An 18,083-nucleotide genomic window follows, 5' to 3' on the forward strand; every position below is an offset into this window, starting at 1 on the left:
ATTCAGTGGTTCCCAAAGATTTTCTTCTGGGCCCCCCTTTGGATTACAATAAGATGTCCACGCCCCCCCCCCCCCCCCCCCCCCCCCCCCATAACCCCCCGACCCCAAAAAAAAAAAAAAAAAAGAATCAACTGGGCACACACATCGTTCAACCAGATATAATAAATCTATACACATATTTTGTTTTCAAACTCCACTGAAGTTTATTTCACACTTCAGGTTGCAACAAAACAAACTACACCATCTTTACAGTGGAACACTTTTGTGTAACTGTATTTTTTTCATAGTTCTATACTGTAGATTAGAAGAGGATTCTTTGTTGTCTGTGTTATTTTAAACATATATATTTTTTTTATTTGTAACAATATTTAACTTTGCTATAATCTATACATAAAAAAGCCTCTGTGCAAAATGGAGTGAAAACATTGAACAGCTCCCTGAGAGTTTTTTCTTTGTACTTTAATCCTCCCATCTTTTCAGTGGCTGTAATGAGCCTGCTTTTTGCTGTAGATCTTCTCAAATCTGGGTTGCAGTGTCACAACTGTCCATTATGCTCAGTCAAGCAAGCGCTGTTTTTTTTTTTTTTTTTTTTTTTTTTTCTTCACTCATACCGCTTCCCGCGCCCCCCCTGCAATGGCATTGCGCCCCCCCTAGGGGGCGCGCCCCACACTTTGGGAACCACTGCCTTAATTTGAGAAGGTAAATGAGATAGTTTGCCAATGAAATTAGTATTTTTAGTCTTAAAATAAGATAATTAGAAAATATGCACTACGACCATAAAGTCGTAGTGCATATTTATATCCATATAGATTTAAGTGGAATAATACAGCTCTGTACTAATTGTGGTTTCTGATTTACGGGTGTTTGAACCGAGCTAAAATGGAACCTGCTGAGTTTCGAACAGCGATCAGGATTTTGCATTCGAAAAGACGCACACCAAAAAACTTATGGTGATCGCCATAAGTTACTTTCGTTTTATTAAAAGTCTCCCGTGGTGTGCGTCCTTTGAAAGACAAAAACTCCACTCAGTTGAAACACCTGTAAATTAGAAACCACAATTAATTCAAAGCTGTAATTTGCCACTTAATCGACATAGATATAAATGATTGCACATCCACAATTTCAGCTAGATAAGACAACTGGAAGTGGGTCAGGGGTTACTTATTGAACACCCCTCGTATCATGTGACTAAAATAACCATCTACCATGAAACAGCATTTTCCATCTACCTACTTGCACAGTAAAGAGCCACTTTGTCCTGATCAGCGTGCTTAAGCAGGTTCTCGGCGTAGTTGAGTCGAGCTCCTTTAAACCACTCTGGAACATCTGAGATCCGCTTGGAAACGTCCACCACCTGGAAACCCCCCCAACGTGAAAGACACAAAGGAAAAGGAATCAAAAAGCGAATCATTTCAGTCTGTTCAGTTTTTCGTACTCAACAACTCCCCTTAAAATACAATATGTGGTTTGGCACGTTTAATATTTACCTATAAAACAGCTCAGTTTTTTAAAAGTCCAAACAAGCCGCCAGCGAGGAAGTAGCCCCGCCCACAGCGCACTACTGCTGGCCTGACTTAATCACTGTGTCCCACACACGTCTACGTGGTCAAGAAGACAGTGATAGACACGTGTATAAAAGAGGTGTGTCGATCAACACCTCATTTATTGCCTTAAGGAAGGGCATGCATCCTGAAACTTAGTTACACTAAAATCATTGGCAGCAATGGTGAAAAGAAGAATACTTTAAAATAAATTAGCTCTACCCTTAATTCATTTCAATGTTTTTATATAGTGTCAATTCAAAACATGTCATCTCAAGGCACTTTATAGTTCACCAGATCATACAGTCAAATTGATTCAAAGATTTCTACTCGAATGCAATCCCTCACTTGTAGCGACAGTGGAGAGGAAAAACTCCCTTTTAACAGGAAGAAACCTCCAGCAGAACCAGGCTCAGTGTGAGCAGCCATCTGCCGAGGCCGACTGGAGTTCAAGGAGACAGAAGCAGAGATACAAAAAGCAGCTGTAAAAGGCGTCCCCGTCCAGGAAACACAATGTCATTCTAGCTTGTCCATTTTTACAGGCTAGAATGAGTTAATACAGACAAAAATCTTTCCTTAAATCCAGGAATAAATGAATTGAAATTTATTACAGGAAAAAGATAAACTAACCTAACCCGATCGGTCAGCTAAAGGCATGTTTTAGAGTCTCTCTACCAAAGTTAACGATTAAGCGATTACTAAATTAATTTATTAATCACCATTTATCTTATTAAATGCTTCAGCCCTACAGAATATAGAAATGTTTAGCGCCCTAATACATGGATGGTACAAACCATCCACAGCTAGATTCCATCTGAATTACATTTTACGACAAAAAAATCTGTTAAATCTTGTTTTAAAGTATTGCAACAGATATTTTAGGGCAAAGCTTTATGACATGTTGTTTTTTCTGAACAAGGTAGAATCTGAAACATCTTGGATCGACTTCATATTTGATCGTCTTTTTCTGCTGCACTGACCTCCTCATATGGTTTGGAACTGACGAATCCACAGAAGCGCCACACCTCTGCCCAGAACTCTGGATAACAGTCCACAGACCACTGGTAAAGATCATTGTAGTTCGCTGAAAGAGAGAAAATGTTTACATATTAATATAAACCTGTCCTTTAGGGGTCAGCCTAGTTCAGCTCACACACTTTAAATAAACAGATTAAAGAATACTCTAATACTGTTTGTTTAGTACAATCCCCTGTATGACACGGATGGTAGGATCTGTGTTTACCTGGTGAAGTAATGGCGCAAGAATATAGCAAAGAAACCTTGCTGCTGCAATTCCTACTGATCCTTTTTAGATACATACAACTTACATATGTTATTTATTTACTGAAAACCTTTCCTGAAACAGTCCTCACTGACGTCACGTTTGAAACTCAAGGTTTAACAACAAATACATATCGATATATACCAATTAGATCAAGAATTTAATCACATTTATTCCCCCAAAACCCGCAAAATAAAAGGAACAATAAAAAAAATCTGATTTCCTTATTGTATTTCTATAATTTGATCAATGCAATAAAACCTAACACAATAATAATGTAATGGAGTTTAAACTTAAAGCACCAAATACCATACAGCCGAGTAGTCACATGATGTGACATTTGCTCCATGATAAACATTTAATCATTAATGCTTATTTAAGCCTTTATAGTCCTTTTTTATAGTGGGCTAACACACTCAGAGCGCATGTTGCAATACAAAGCTTATATAAGACTTTTACATTTTTGCAGCTCCAGACAGATTTGGATTTGTTGGTCCAATATGGCTCTTTGAAAAGCTAGGGTTCCTTATTTACATATAGACTTTTGGTACTCAATCTGTTGCTGGTTAAAGCATTTAGTAGGTAATTTATGTGTCTAATAGAAGTACATATTTTGTGATAAATATTTGTAAGGAAAATAAATCTCACTTACATCTGATCTACACTAACAGGAGAAAAAAAGAAGTTCCAAAGCCCCTTAAAAAGAAATATGATGACCAAAATTGAGAACTGCCTCCACAAACTGAAGCAAATGAACAGGAACCTTCTGACATCATGTCTCCTCTCATTGTAATGAGCATGAAAAAAACATTATTAAAACAAACTATCCAGGTTTCTCTCTGCATTTTCAACTTTAAAAAGCAACATGTTAACTAAAGGAAGCTGTGGATGTTTGTGTTTGCAGCTAAAACTTGAAGAGATGCAAATCTTTAGCAGTTCAATTAAAGAGTCAACAGGACCTAGCTTTATAGTGTGGTGCAGTTTTCAGCACTGCTGCCTTGTAGCAGAAGATCCTGGGTTCACATTCAAGTCGCAAGTTAATCTAAATGTAGTTTACACTGTCTCCGTGATCATGAGTGGGTTCTCTCTGGGTACTCTGCCCTCCTCACACAGTCAGAAATAGATTTTGCTTTAATCAGGTGCCTGCCTCTGTGTTGACCTGCACCCAATGTCCCTAAGGAGGTGGCCACTAGCAAACAGACAATCAATAGATGGATGGATGGATATATATATATATATATATATATATATATATATATACACTCACCGGCCACTTTATTAGGTACACCTGTCCAACTGCACGTTAACACTTAATTTCTAAGCAGCCAATCACATGGCAGCAACTCAGTGCATTTAAGCATGTAGACATGGTCAAGACAATCTCCTGCAGTTCAAACCGAGCATCAGTATGGGGAAGAAAGGTGATTTGAGTGACTTTGAACGTGGCATGATTGTTGGTGCCAGAAGGGCTGGTCTGAGTATTTCAGAAACTGCTGATCTACTGGGATTTTCACGCACAACCATCTCTAGGGTTTACAGAGAATGGTCCGAAAAAGAAAAACCATCCAGTGAGTGGCAGTTCTGTGGGCAGAAATGCCTTGTTGATGCCAGAGGTCAGAGGAGAATGGCCAGACTGGTTCGAGCTGATAGAAGGGCAACAGTGACTCCAATAACCACTCGTTACAACCAAGGTGGGCAGAAGAGCATCTCTGAATGCACAGTACATCGAACTTTGAGGCAGATGGGCTACAGCAGCAGAAGACCACACCGGGTGCCACTCCTTTCAGCTAAGAACAGGAAACTGAGGCTACAATTTGCACAAGCTCATGGAAATTGGACAATAGAAGATTGGGAAAACGTTGCCGGTCTGATGAGTCGATTTCTGCTGCGACATTCGGATGGTAGGGTCAGAATTTGGCGCCTACAACATGAAAGCATGGATCCATCCTGCCTTGTATCAACGGTTCAGGCTGGTGGTGGTGGTGTCATGGTGTGGGGAATATTTTCTTGGCACTCTTTGGGCCCCTTGGTACCAATTGAGCATCGTTGCAACGCCACAGCCTACCTGAGTATTGTTGCTGACCATGTCCATCCCTTTATGACCACAATGTACCCAACTTCTGATGGCTACTTTCAGCAGGATAATGCGCCATGTCATAAAGCTGGAATCATCTCAGACTGGCTTCTTGAACAAGATAATGAGTTCACTGTACTCAAATGGCCTCCACAGTCACCAGATCTCAATCCAGTAGAGCATCTTTGGGATGTGGTGGAATGGGAGATTCGCATCATGGATGTGCAGCCGACAAATCTGCGGCAACTGTGTGATGCCATCATGTCAATATGGACAAAACTCCCTGAGGAATGCTTCCAGCACCTTGTTGAATCTATGCCACGAAGAATTGAGGAAGTTCTGAAGGCAAAAGGGGGTCCAACCCGTTACTAGCATGGGGTACCTAATAAAGTGGCCGGTGAGTGTATATATATATATATATATATATATATATATATATATATATATGGTTATTTGATTTGATCACAAGGCTGGTAGGAAACATTTGAATTACCCCAATTTGAAACCAACTTCAGGCACATTTGCATGATTGACTGCTTCAAGCAAACATCCAGTGCCAATAGATAGGATTTAGTTTAGTCAATTCTTATATTTCACTAATGTATTTCTTATAAGTGGTTCTTAGAAATCATTAGGGAACTATTGGGTGTTTTCCATCCCCTTTGTACTCCACAGATGCAAACTTGGTGCAAAAGAACACAATAGAAAACCTAAATACCTATTTATAAAGTACAAAGCATTACCAATAACTGTGTCATGATTAGGTGCAGAGGCGGAGCTAGATGGGGGGCCAGGGCCACCCTTAGCCAATCATTGGCCACCCCTGTAGCCACCCCTACCATTTTTTTTCCCTCTAATACAGACGGTGGCAGCAGTAATACTCTCAAGTGGAATATTCCAAACATTTTAAATTTTCATACATTAGCAATTACTTGACAACAAAAACACTGTGGTTAATTATGCACATCAAAATACTAACATTAAAGATGAGAAATACAGATTTCATGCTCTTTTCAGAAATAGATTTTGTGTTATATGGGGTAAGAAGAAAATGATGTGTCATCTAAGAGTCTTCAGAGAAATCATAGATAAATAACTATTTAATAAAAACTTAGCAAATAATCAATTTATGTAGATATTAGTTGTTACTGCTCTCGAGATAATCAAGGCTCAATTTCGTTCTTTTGGTTTTTACAGCCATTTATTGTGGACACGTCTTATAAAGCCCCAAAAAATGCCGTCAAGGGAAACAGAAACCCAAATTAGCTCAAAACAAATATAAAGGTTTACACAAATAAATACAAGTTAAAAAAAAGTTGCACCTCATTGGCCGCATAAACTCCAAAGGAATAAAGATAACTTTTAAAGTTTTTCTCACAAAAACAGTCTTAATTGTGTGCATCAATCTTTCCCATGGTGAACAACACGACATGCGGAACAAAAAACATAGGTTCCTCCTTACATTTTAATATGCTTTTTAACCAATGTACATAAACGACATAAATAAACTGAAAGTTATTTATTTATTTATGAATGAACATTTAATTGTAATACTAGTAGGTGCTAACTCTTGTTTTAACTAAATATTAAAATATTTAAATGAGTTGACTCTGATGGCAGCTACATTATTACTTGTAAATATACATTTAATCCAGAATGATTATTGATAAAAGTAAAGACAATGGAAAAGACGTTGGCCCCAGAACTCAAACCTAAAAGAAGTTATCCACCATACCTTTTATCTAGAAAGCATGGATGTTTAAATATATGCATCTTATTTTTTTGTTAAGGCTGTAGGAAAGTATAGGTTGTCTTTATTTAGAAAATATGGATGTTTTTCTCATTAATTTTCCTGTTGGAAGAGTGTAGATTGACCCTGAGGTTCCTGTGCCACCCCTCAGTGTACACTAGTCATTACCTGGCCACCCTAATAAACATTTTCTGGCTACGCCTTTGGTTAGGTGTTTAAATCTGTATCAGTTGTTCCTGGATGACATGTTTCCATTTAATCTAGTTTTACTGCATTCCTCAGTCATTTTAAACAGGATCGACTGAAACAGGCCATCTCTCTCTAATGGGTTTGACAATCAGGCCAAGCTGCTGATCCAGACTGGAGGACATGCTTAGCAACATTCATCCGATGCTGCTAATTTAGTCACGTCTCCATGACAAGCAGCTTTAGATGCTGGATGAAATTAAATCATCAAAGCTAACAAGTAGCAGACGGAGGAACTGGTATTATTTCCTGCAGCTCAGTTGCAGCTTCACAGGCTCAATGAAATCCGACACACCTGCTATGATGAGTGTGGATCTTTAATCTCACCCAGATTAAGTCCGTAGTCTGAGTTGACCTGTATCCTGAACGTGTCCATCTGTGTGTTCCTCTTGGAGTCCGGGTACCACAGCACCTTGCTCTCCGTATCCATTATTTTCTCGCTCTTTCCTTCCGTGTCTTCTGACATCATTGTAGCGCTCAGCTTCACAGCAGCAGCAGCAGTCAAAGTCCCTGGAAGCTACCAGCCAGCCGCTCCTGGAGGTTTTCACCGCTCTGAATGGCTGCAGGCGGATGGGGATAGCTAGATAACATCCAGCGCAAGGCAATGCGTAAGGGGTGTGGTTGAAAGATACAAGACCATCCCCCGGCGTCATGACGTCACATGGTGCGTTGGGTGTTCAAGATCCAAAGTGTTGAAAAGTGTTTAGTAATATCTTGATTAAGGATAGAATTCTGAAATGTTTAAAGCAACTATTTCTCTACAGTAGAAAAATGTGAAATTGACATATTACAAAAGATATGAGGAGTTTGAATCTGATTATATCAAAATATCTTGCAAAGGTCTGCCTACTTATACGTATATCCATATTTGCATGTCAACTTTGGCTTGTTTAATAAAAGAAAAACAAAGAAAAAGTAATAAATAAAAGGCGTGTGTCTATATACTTCATTTTAGTTTCATTTATATTTATTCGTACAGCTCTCAAATATCTTCACAAATCATACAGGATTTTGATAGATTAATATATAATATATAGAAATATGTATTTCAAGGTCATATGAAAAGTGCTATCAATAAAAATTTAGTCCAGTACAGACAAATATTATATTTCAGTTTAGGTTAGATAATGTCCTAATTGCTTGGACCAATATAAGAAAAAAAAAACTTCTCTTTCAAATCATGCATGACCCAGTCATACATTCAGATTTAAGCATACAGTTGTTAAAGTGATAAACTGTGTATTTTATAAAAACAATACAGAAAATGAATGGCAATATCAATCAGTATAAATAGTACTGAGGTATGTATTTTATATATATACATAGTAACAGTATAATAGGTTAGCAATTGCGTGGTTAAAGTTCAATACCCTAAACTCATTTACCTTTTCTATGTTAAGATGCTGTTTCCTTTTGATATAGAAAATAATCTTATAATAAACTATATCTATTGGATAGCAGATAAATATGTACTTCTTGCTTTCTTGACAAACAAAAATAGTATATAAATGTTTTAGTTATAACTGTGATATATATTTACCTATTTTTAGGTATCAAATGATTTTTGTATGGTATTTCAGACTATTTTTCTTTCTTATTGTTATTTTTTATCAACTTTTCAATCACAAGTTATGAATTAATTGTGTTTAAAAAGTGTTGCACTATGGGAATTAGTTTCTGGTTTTATATCTCTTAATTATATCATCTTTTAATGTTTTTTTTATCAATTAAGCAGCATGCAAGCGTCATATTGCTTCTTTAAGATTTCAACATATTATTAAAACTCTGTTTTAAGTGTGACTGTAAATTTATTATTATTATTATTCGATATTTGGTAAGGTGCTTTTGCTCACTTTTCAAAGAATATTGGTTTCGTTTTAAAAAATATTTCTGTAACTAACCCTCAATGGCTGGAGTAGAGATGTTGAATGTCACTCACACGTGAACGTGGAAGAGGATCCACGCTGGTGCGCGCGAGGGAAACTTCCCCCGGACTATTTGATTGGTCCTTACTGAACTGGTCCCACATCAGCAGACAGATCACTCTATGCAGGAGGCGTACCTCAAACACTGGACTGTTGCCTCTTTACTCTTTAACATGGGAAGCTGCAAGAGGCGCTTGAACTGCACCTGTCAATCAAAAACCTGGGTAGAGGGGTGATGTTAGGGGTGTGACCAATCAGAGAGCAGAAAAATACCTAGGTCTATTGATTTGAGTCATTAAAGCCTGCTGCTATAGTTAATTTCTTATCTAGTTATAAAGAAATGCAAAACCAAACACACATAAATGGTAAATTGTTCATTTATCTGCAACACAAGCCTTAATAATAAATTAAAAATGAAATTACCGAGCTACAATGGAAATTTTTGCCTCTTTGAAAAAACAAAAAAAAGAATGTTATGGTTTGTTGGCCTAACAGGTTACGTTTACATCTGGGAGGGTTTGCAGGAATGTGGCAATTGTGCCACATTAGTGGAATATTGTTTAATTCCAATACTCCATTTGCAGACAAACTACAGACAAAATCCCTTTAACTTGTTTTCTTATTGTTAAACTTGATTAACTAGATCAAAAAGAAATTGCTCCAGAGCACCATCAGACATTTTTACAAAATGTCTGATGGTGCTCTGATCAGTCAGATGGGAAAAAGTAGAAAGATTACCGTATATGCTGCAACAGTTTAAAAAAACTGGATTTGACTTAGTGGTTTGAAGGTACAAGCCACGTAGGACACTAATACTATATGGTTACTAAAAAGTAAATAAAATGACAATTGGATATTACCTTGGACACAGCATCCCCAACATTAAACATTTTGATGGCAGCATGATGCTGGGGGGATTGCTTTCTTCAGGACAGTAAAATAAACTGATCAGAACTAAAGTGAAGATTCAGAGAAATATGACATTTTTAGAAAAATAGCTTACATATATACATATGGCAAATCATATTTCAGGAGTATATTATCTTGAGAACACTATGGCTAATGAGAGAAATCGCTTCCAGTATTTATAACAACTATGCTTAGATTCAGAGACTAAAGCTGTTTATGTTTTCCCTTTGAAGGCAAGAACCTGGCTTAACCTGAAGGACCAGATAGAACAAACTGCTGTTTCACAATGACAAACTGTTTCCAATTCTTTTCTCTCTTTATATATGTGTTGCAAAAAGGAGTGATAGCCTTCCTTATTCAGAATCCCCTTTACCCTGTACAAATCTCCCACCTTACCAGCACCAAAGCAACCCCAGACCATCACATTACCTCCACCATGCTTAACAGATGGCGTCAGGCATTCTTCCAGCATCTTTTCATTTGTTCTGCGTCTCACAAACGTTCTTCTTTGTGATCCAAACACCTCAAATTTGGATTCATCCGTCCAAAACACTTTTTTCCAGTCTTCCTCTGTCTAATGTCTATGTTCTTTTGCCCATCTTAATCTTTTTCTTTTATTGGCCAGTCTCAGATATGACTTTTTCTTTGCCACTCTGCCCTGAAGCCCAGAATCCCGCAGCCCCCTCTTCACTGTAGATGTTGACACTGGTGTTTAGCGGGTGCTATTTAATGAAGATGCCAGTTGGGGACCTGTGAGGCGTCTGTTTCTCAAACTAGAGACTCTAATGTACTTATCTTCTTGCTCAGTTGTACAACGCGGCCTCCCACTTCTTTTTCTACTCTGGTTAGAGCCTGTTTGTGCTGTCCTCTGAAGGGAGTAGTACACACCGTTGTAGGAAATTTTAATTTCTTAGCAATTTCTCACATGGAAAAGCTTTCATTTCTAAGAACAAGAATAGACTGTCGAATTTTAGATGTAAGCTCTCTTTTTCTGGCAATTTTGAGCTTTTAATTATTAAATTAAATTATCATATTATTTTACACTGTTTTAATTTGATAATTAAGTAAAGAGCCCTTCCAGCTTCCAAGATATGTTCCTTTAATTGACCCCACAAATGTGATGCTCCAGAAACTCAATCTGCTCAAAGGAAGGTCAGTTTTGTAGCTTCTATAACGAGCTAAACTGTTTTCAGATGTGTGAACATGATTGCACAAGGGTTTTCTAATCATCAATTAGCCATCTGAGTCAATGAGCAAACACATCCTACCATTAGAACACTGGATTGATAGTTCCTGGAAATGGGCCTTTATACACCTATGTCGATATTGCACCAAAAACCAGACATTTGCAGCTAGAATAGTCATTTACCACCTTAGCAATGTATAGAGTGTATTTCTTTAAAGTTAAGACTAGTTTAAAGTTATCTTCATTGAAAAGTACAGTGCTTTTCCTTAAAAAATAAGAAAATTTCAATGTGACCCTAAACTTTTGAACGGTAGTGTATATATATATACATCTCTCTCTCTATATATATATATCTATATATATATATCTCTATATATATATACATATATATATATATATATATCTATATATATATATATATATATATATATATATATATATACATATATATATGGTGGTCACAGACACACACTACTGTGTTCTTCAGTCATGCGTGTTCACCATAGACACACATTAATGTGAAGAAAAACTGCCTTTACTTAAGTTTTTTTCTACAACCCAAGGGTGCCTGGGTACATTAAACTGACTGAAACTCTCTGCCTCGATTGTTGTAGTTCAGCTTTTGTCTCTTTGTGTAAAGTACTTAATGTAAAGCCCCAATGCTACTAACCACAGTGTATCTTTTGCTGCAGCCGCATTATCTTTTGGTTCTAGATCTCTATCATATCTACTCAGCAGATGTTGCTAATTTTTAACAACTTCAACAATGTATTTGTTTTTTTGTGTCATTGAATAAAAACATTTATACACATGTGAAATATGGTGTTAATCCTGCTTCAATTATTAAATTCAATTATCAGATTATTTTACACTGTTTTAATTTGATAATTAAGTAAAGAGCCCTTCCAGCTTCCAAGATATGTTCCTTTTAAAATGCTTGATGCTTGTGTTTTCTTCTACCAACCATTTAATCAGCTTTTAACACATTCCATTATTTATGGTCATCTGATCAGGCATCCATTTGTTTTACAGGGTTGGGTGAACTATATGCAAAGCAGAATGGGTTTTATTGACCTTTTTGGCCCAAACACATCTCATGATAAATTGGATTGGTCACGCTTGATTGTGTTTCACACTCAGTTTCAGGAGGCCACAACTAAAGCAACAAAGTACACTCTGAGAGGACATCCATCCATGCTCTGACTAACAAATAGTTAGTTAAGGTTTTACTGTCATTTATCCTTTAGATGGCAGTATAATTCAACGTTATCTTTACTATTAAAATTAATCCAAATGTGTCCTATTTAAGTTTGATATACCAGTATTTCCATTTGAACGTTCCGGTTTATATTCAAACAAGTTAAGACTACCTTTTTAAATTTTAGGTTTTTAATTTGGAATGATTTAAAACGATTGTTAGGATTTTTACAGCATTTTGGCATTGACTAATGTTTTGATTCATACAGTCCCAGTATCTTTTTGTATATCTGACAGAACAGATTGTGACCAGTATAAAATAAATAATTTTGAGAAAAAATTTTATTAGATCAAATAACAACTACGTCTAACACATTAATTGATGCATTTGCTCAGTTCATCGTAAGTTTAAATACTCTTAGTATACACATAAATACATTAATGCGAAATAATGTCATGAAATATGTTTTATTTCATGAGAGTTTATATATATATATATATATATATATATATATTGTAGCACAGCAGTATAGTACTATTATACAGACTTTTGTCTCTTGTACTTTAAAGCCAGTGTATGGTATACAGACCCAAGAGTTTGTTTTGAAGTAAACTGTTACGGATAGGAGCTGTAACTGAATATCACATGAAAGAATGAAGCCTTCTTTGTGATGGTTTATGAGGTCTAAAGATACAACTATATGAATTAAGAGTTTTCTTTCAAAAAATAAAGAGACTCCTGATCAGTAATGTACATCTGGAAAAGAAGGGTGAAAAACATGAACATTTTGGCCCTCTGAGTGTTTTACAACCACCTGTGGTGCTAAACAGAGGCCAACAGAGGAACTGGCCTCTATGGTGCCTATCTCCAGCTCTCAATGGACAAGAGGCGGGGTACATCCTGGTCAGGTTGCCGGTCCATCACAGGGCAACACAGAGACAATGCACACACTCGCACCTAAGGACAATTTAGAGAAGCCACTTAACAGTCATGTTTTTGGACTGTGGGAGGAAGCCAGAGTACCCGGAGAGAACCCATGCATGCTCAGGGAGAACATGCAAACTAAACTCCATGCAAAAAGACCCCAGGCCGGGAATCAATCCCAGAACCTCCTTGCTGCAAGGAAGCAGTGCCACCCACTGCGCCACTGAGCACTCCCATCACAACTTAATATGTGTAAAAAAAAAAAAAAGACATTGAGATATTTTTAATCAAGTGATTGATTGAGAAAGATATATCCAAGTTCATTTTATTCACTGATTTTAAGTGCCAAACATTTTTTAATTTCTATTTTTAAGATAGCAGTTTTTATTTATCTTATTATTTAGGTTTTCAACTTTTATTAGGGAAAGACTGACTAATAAGTAGTTTTTTTGTGTTGAGTTTAGTTCAATTAAAAAAAAATATTTATATGTATGTTGCTCAATTCTATTTTAGTGTTTTTTTTTTGTGCTATGCTTTATATGGGTCACGTGACTACGTCATGTCTGACGTCATATTTACTCTTCACGGAAGCAGTCGGTGCCGCTGATGGCTGCCTAGTCAGTTTAGCAGCAGGAAGAGGGTGTCAGCTTAGAATGAAGGGATAACATTATATGAATAGAATACATTTTATCAACCGAAAAGGTTGCTGGAGAGTAATTTCGTCGGACCAGCGGGGAGTTTGGCTCCTAATTTACTGGATAAGAGGCGGACTGAAAACTGACGCCGGATAGTAAAAAAAAAAATGTCCCTGTTTCAGTCAGCACTGGATTTCTTAGCCGGGCCCGGCTCGTCCGGAGGGGCCAGCCGGGACCAGAATGACTTCGTTGGACAAGTTGTTGAACTCGGTGACATGAAACTGAGAATCAAACGGGTGATCGCTGAAGGTGAGAAAGTGTTCCGCAGCCACAGAACAGACTGTCACGGCTTGTAAACATGGATGCTAGGTAGCTGAGCTAGCTAACAACGTCCGTTGCGTTGGCTAGCAAACGGCTAGCCTAGCTAACAGCAGGTGATGATCTGGTTTCTACTAATCTTATCATCTGAAAATGTTATTGAAATCACGTCTGATGACATAATTTATCTATTTAGAAAAAAACTAAATCAGCTGCTGATATTTACTGGATAGACACTCATATGACCTCAGATTAAGAGAGAGATGTTTGCGTTGCATCTGCATCAGGACAAACGCAAAGATAGAATAAATGAATAAAACTAAGAATAAATGCTTTTCATTCAGGCCTTGCATTGGTCTGCTTATCCCTGTCTACTTCAGATAGAGGCATGTCTGATGTAAAAATATGTATTTTATGTAAAGTTAGTAAAAAGTGTACGTATATAAATAATTTTCTGATCTACAAAGGAGCAGTGCTGTCTATACTACTAAAAAATGAAAACTAATTTAAATTGTAATTCAGTTAAAAAAGAAAAAAGTTGCCTGTAGCACCTGCTGAATGCTGTCATTTCCTGTATGGAATGAACATAGTAAATTAATTATATTCATAGAGACAATTATTTGTTATTTGTAATTTAACAGTAGTCCCTGTTAAATTATAGTAGAAAAGGAAAAATAAAGATTCTCGTTGCTTTGTAAAATGAAACATAAAAAATCCACTGAATGAAATAATTTTACTTTGATATGGAAAAAAAAGACATGAAATGTAGATGGAAGAGAAATGACAACAATATTGTTAGAAAGTCATCTTTCTCTTCTGTACTATCGGCTTGCTCACCAGTATTAACCCATCTTAGATGTCCCTTCAGAGGTTAAAAGAAGACTAACTAAACCAAAGGAAGAGGATCATTTTACATTTACCCCATCTTGCTCTTTGAAAGGTTTCTTTGTTATTTTTGTACTGTGCTTTTTGATTTGCTTATATAATAAACTACTCATACCTTCTCACTTTTCTTTCTCACCTGCAAGTTTGTTTATTGTATTTTTGTCAGGAACCTAAATATATTTTATTACATTTCAACCAGGCAGATTCAAAAGATAAGTTCAAATTTCAGGTTTCTTTCTCACTCTCTTCTACAAAGTATCATGTTTATAGCTTCATGCTTTAAACCCACTACTAAAAAATGATTTAATAATGGACTGGTTTAATGCTCTTCATGCTACATTAAACTGCAATTTTTTTAGTCTTGGGTTCAGAAATCAACTGAGGCTGGAATGTCCCCCACATGCGGATGAAAGGTGTGTGTCTGTGTGTGACTATCAGGTTACTCAGTTGAATCCCAAACATGGTCAGGAATGGGATAATTAATCCATCTTAAACACACCTGAGCAGCCATCCTTTGGTAAATAAATCGTTAACAATTAGAGAACGGGAGCAGATGCTTTTGGTTTTTGCCGAGCAAGGCAGGTAGTTGATTTACTCATCACTATGGTGATTGTGCTTTTACTGTGTTCGGACTGGATTGTTGGGGGTGTCTTTGTTGAAGCTTACTGTCGGCCTTCTAACGCACACTAGGCTGAATTCAAATCACAAAAAATTTTCTCTAGAGTATGTTGCACAAACTCGTTCTATGCATCACATTGCAACATGTCCAAATAATTTCATTTTGTGAGAGATTATACTGATTTTAAAATGGTTCTGCCACCGTCTTGGAACCAACCATTCTATAAGAGAAAATGTATATTTCCATTTTAGACTCTTAAGGTTTAAGACTAAAGCTGGAGTCAGAAAGTTTGCTGAATTTGGTTTTAGTTTCATAAGCTCAAACTACTCTTTTAGGTGGCTCAGCAATCTGCAGATAAGAACGTGGTTGTTGTGTCACTTGCAGAGTGTATCTGAAGCTCTGAGTGCTTCCTCTGGTTATATGCTAGAATTTTAACTCAGCCCTCTGTGAACTTAGTTTTATTTTTTCTTATTCAATAATCAATATTTTAACACTGAAAATATGTCATGAGGAAATGAATCCTGAACACCCAAAGTTTATTTTAGACAGTAGTTATATAGGATTGCATATAACAATACCCTATTTGTCATGCCTTTTAGTTGCCATTTAGAATATTGTTTACATGTAAAAACTTTTGCCTAATTACCTGTTTCTTTTAGGTGGATTTGCTTTTGTGTATGAAGCCCAGGACATGAGCAGTGGGAAAGACTATGCTCTGAAGGTAAGAGGAGCCTTCTGTAAGGCTTTGTGTTTTAAACTGATTTGGTGTTTGATTTACCTTGTAGAAAGAAAGAGACTCCTGATCAGTATGTGAAGTGTACACCTGGAAAAGAAGAGGAAAAATATCAACATTTTGGCCCACTGAGTGTTTTTAACCACCTGTGGTGCTAGACAGGGGTCAACAGTGGAACTGGCCCCTGTGATGGCTGATAATTTTCTAAATCATCTTTCTAAATCAATTTCATTTGATGATATGCGCTGGTGAACAAATTTAACTGGTTTTTGCTCTGGATCATTATAATTTCTTTCAGTTTAACAATGGTTTATTAAGGGTTAGTCATGTTTAGCTTTAGCCCTGCTGAGATAGGATCACATTTTCATCTGATTAATCAGGGGTCTGAAACCTTCAGCCCTGGAGGGAATCGGTTTACTTAATGTATTAAACAATGGATGATTGCCTGAATGTTTTGTTTTTGTTTTTGTTTTCTGCCCCTTGAACAAACACCGGCCCCACATTACCCCCCAGCCCCCGCCCTCCCCTGCTACATTTAGTCTTTCTTGAACCTCCTCTCTTTGCCACACACTTGTAATTTCACTAAATGTTGCAATACTGGTTGAGGATGCAATGAATTTCTGCTTTTGTAAGTTCTAGCCAGTGGATCCAGGCCTCCTTAAACTTAGCAATCTAGAGAATAGGTGACTTTACACTAGGTGGGGTAGGATCTTACATATATCTGTAGTTAAAGAGGTTTTTATTATTTTTAAAAAGCAATTGCAAAGCTGATGTTTAAAACTTGTTGATACATTTTAGCTTGTAGTAATCAGGCATTTTTATAATAATAATTTTTTTATTTTTTTGGACTTTTTAAACCCATTGCTCACCATGTTTAGATCTGTTGCCAATATTTCTAAACTTGTTCCTCTGTGGGCAGACTTTGACATTTTAAAATGATCAAACCAAACACCTTGGGTGTGATACTTTCAGCCTTCCTGCTGCCATTTGCTCCCCATGTTGGGCGACACATACTGCTTTAAAACACTTTTTTGGCTTCTTTTGTATTATTTTCTCTAACATCTCTTAATACAATAAAAAAAACTACTATGTCATAATTCCTCAAACCTCTATGCTGATGAGTCTTAACAGAATTATCAAAGATCATCATTTTAACTTCCACTCATCCTATGAATGATCAGTGCCTGCAATGTGTAATGTCAGATTATTTTCTCCAATGGTTTTCTCAGTATATGTGATGCCTGCAAATGTTTTCAGCTGTAATGTGACTTTATGCTTTAAGATGCAGCTCTTAATGCAGAATGAATGAATGAATCCCTGATCATTATAGTGACAAGTCATTTCTTAAATGTTTATTTTTATTTTGTTTTAGAGGCTCCTGTCCAATGAGGAGGAGAAGAACAAGGAGATTATACAGGAAGTTTGCTTCATGGTATGATTGAACATCCTTTGCTTTCTTGTTTTTTTTCTCTGATCATATATATTATTTACTCTTTGGTTTAGAGCAGATGTCGTCACGTGAAACAAGTTAAAAAGAACTTGTGTGTACTAATCTGTTTATGCTGAGTCAGCAGTTTATTTGATAGGCAAACATTAGTCAATACACACTATTAGTAGTTAGTGTGAATTCTTCAGGCTAGTGTTCTTCGGTGTGTTAGAAAAACTGCCTAACAGAATATCTATGATGGTTCTCAGTCATCCAGGCCATGGTCAAGCTTGAAAAGTTCAGTTTAGGCATCTGGGTTCAAAGTTTTCCAGAAGACATTTTGCTTCTCATTCAAGAGGCTTCCACAGTTCTTACTATACTGCAGGTGGCACAAAAGAATTATGGGAAAACAAAAGGCGGCTGTGATCCCTC

The 18,083-nt window shown here is 36.7% G+C and overlaps 2 protein-coding genes across 3 annotated transcripts in view; one reads left to right on the forward strand and one right to left on the reverse strand.

Moving 5' to 3' along the window:
- aacs (acetoacetyl-CoA synthetase) overlaps window positions 1–7,507 on the reverse strand; it is a 55,076-nt gene extending 47,569 nt beyond the window's left edge. Inside the window, exons 1-3 of the mRNA XM_038305833.1 lie at window positions 7,221–7,507; window positions 2,522–2,625; window positions 1,234–1,354 (exon numbers count right to left, since the gene is read on the reverse strand). Of these exons, the coding sequence (XP_038161761.1) occupies window positions 1,234–1,354; window positions 2,522–2,625; window positions 7,221–7,362 (367 nt within the window). The 5' untranslated portion in view covers window positions 7,363–7,507. The remainder of the gene's footprint in view (window positions 1–1,233; window positions 1,355–2,521; window positions 2,626–7,220) is intronic.
- A 6,108-nt stretch (window positions 7,508–13,615) lies between these two features.
- gak (cyclin G associated kinase) overlaps window positions 13,616–18,083 on the forward strand; it is a 33,326-nt gene continuing 28,858 nt past the window's right edge. For both annotated transcript variants that reach the window (XM_038305834.1, XM_038305835.1), the window contains exons 1-3: window positions 13,616–13,979; window positions 16,152–16,213; window positions 17,598–17,657. In XM_038305834.1, the coding sequence (XP_038161762.1) occupies window positions 13,838–13,979; window positions 16,152–16,213; window positions 17,598–17,657 (264 nt within the window). In that variant the 5' untranslated portion in view covers window positions 13,616–13,837. The remainder of the gene's footprint in view (window positions 13,980–16,151; window positions 16,214–17,597; window positions 17,658–18,083) is intronic.

The sequence above is a fragment of the Cyprinodon tularosa genome, unplaced genomic scaffold, assembly GCF_016077235.1.
Source record: "Cyprinodon tularosa strain WSP-4 unplaced genomic scaffold, ASM1607723v1 ctg567, whole genome shotgun sequence".
Taxonomy (NCBI): domain Eukaryota; kingdom Metazoa; phylum Chordata; class Actinopteri; order Cyprinodontiformes; family Cyprinodontidae; genus Cyprinodon; species Cyprinodon tularosa.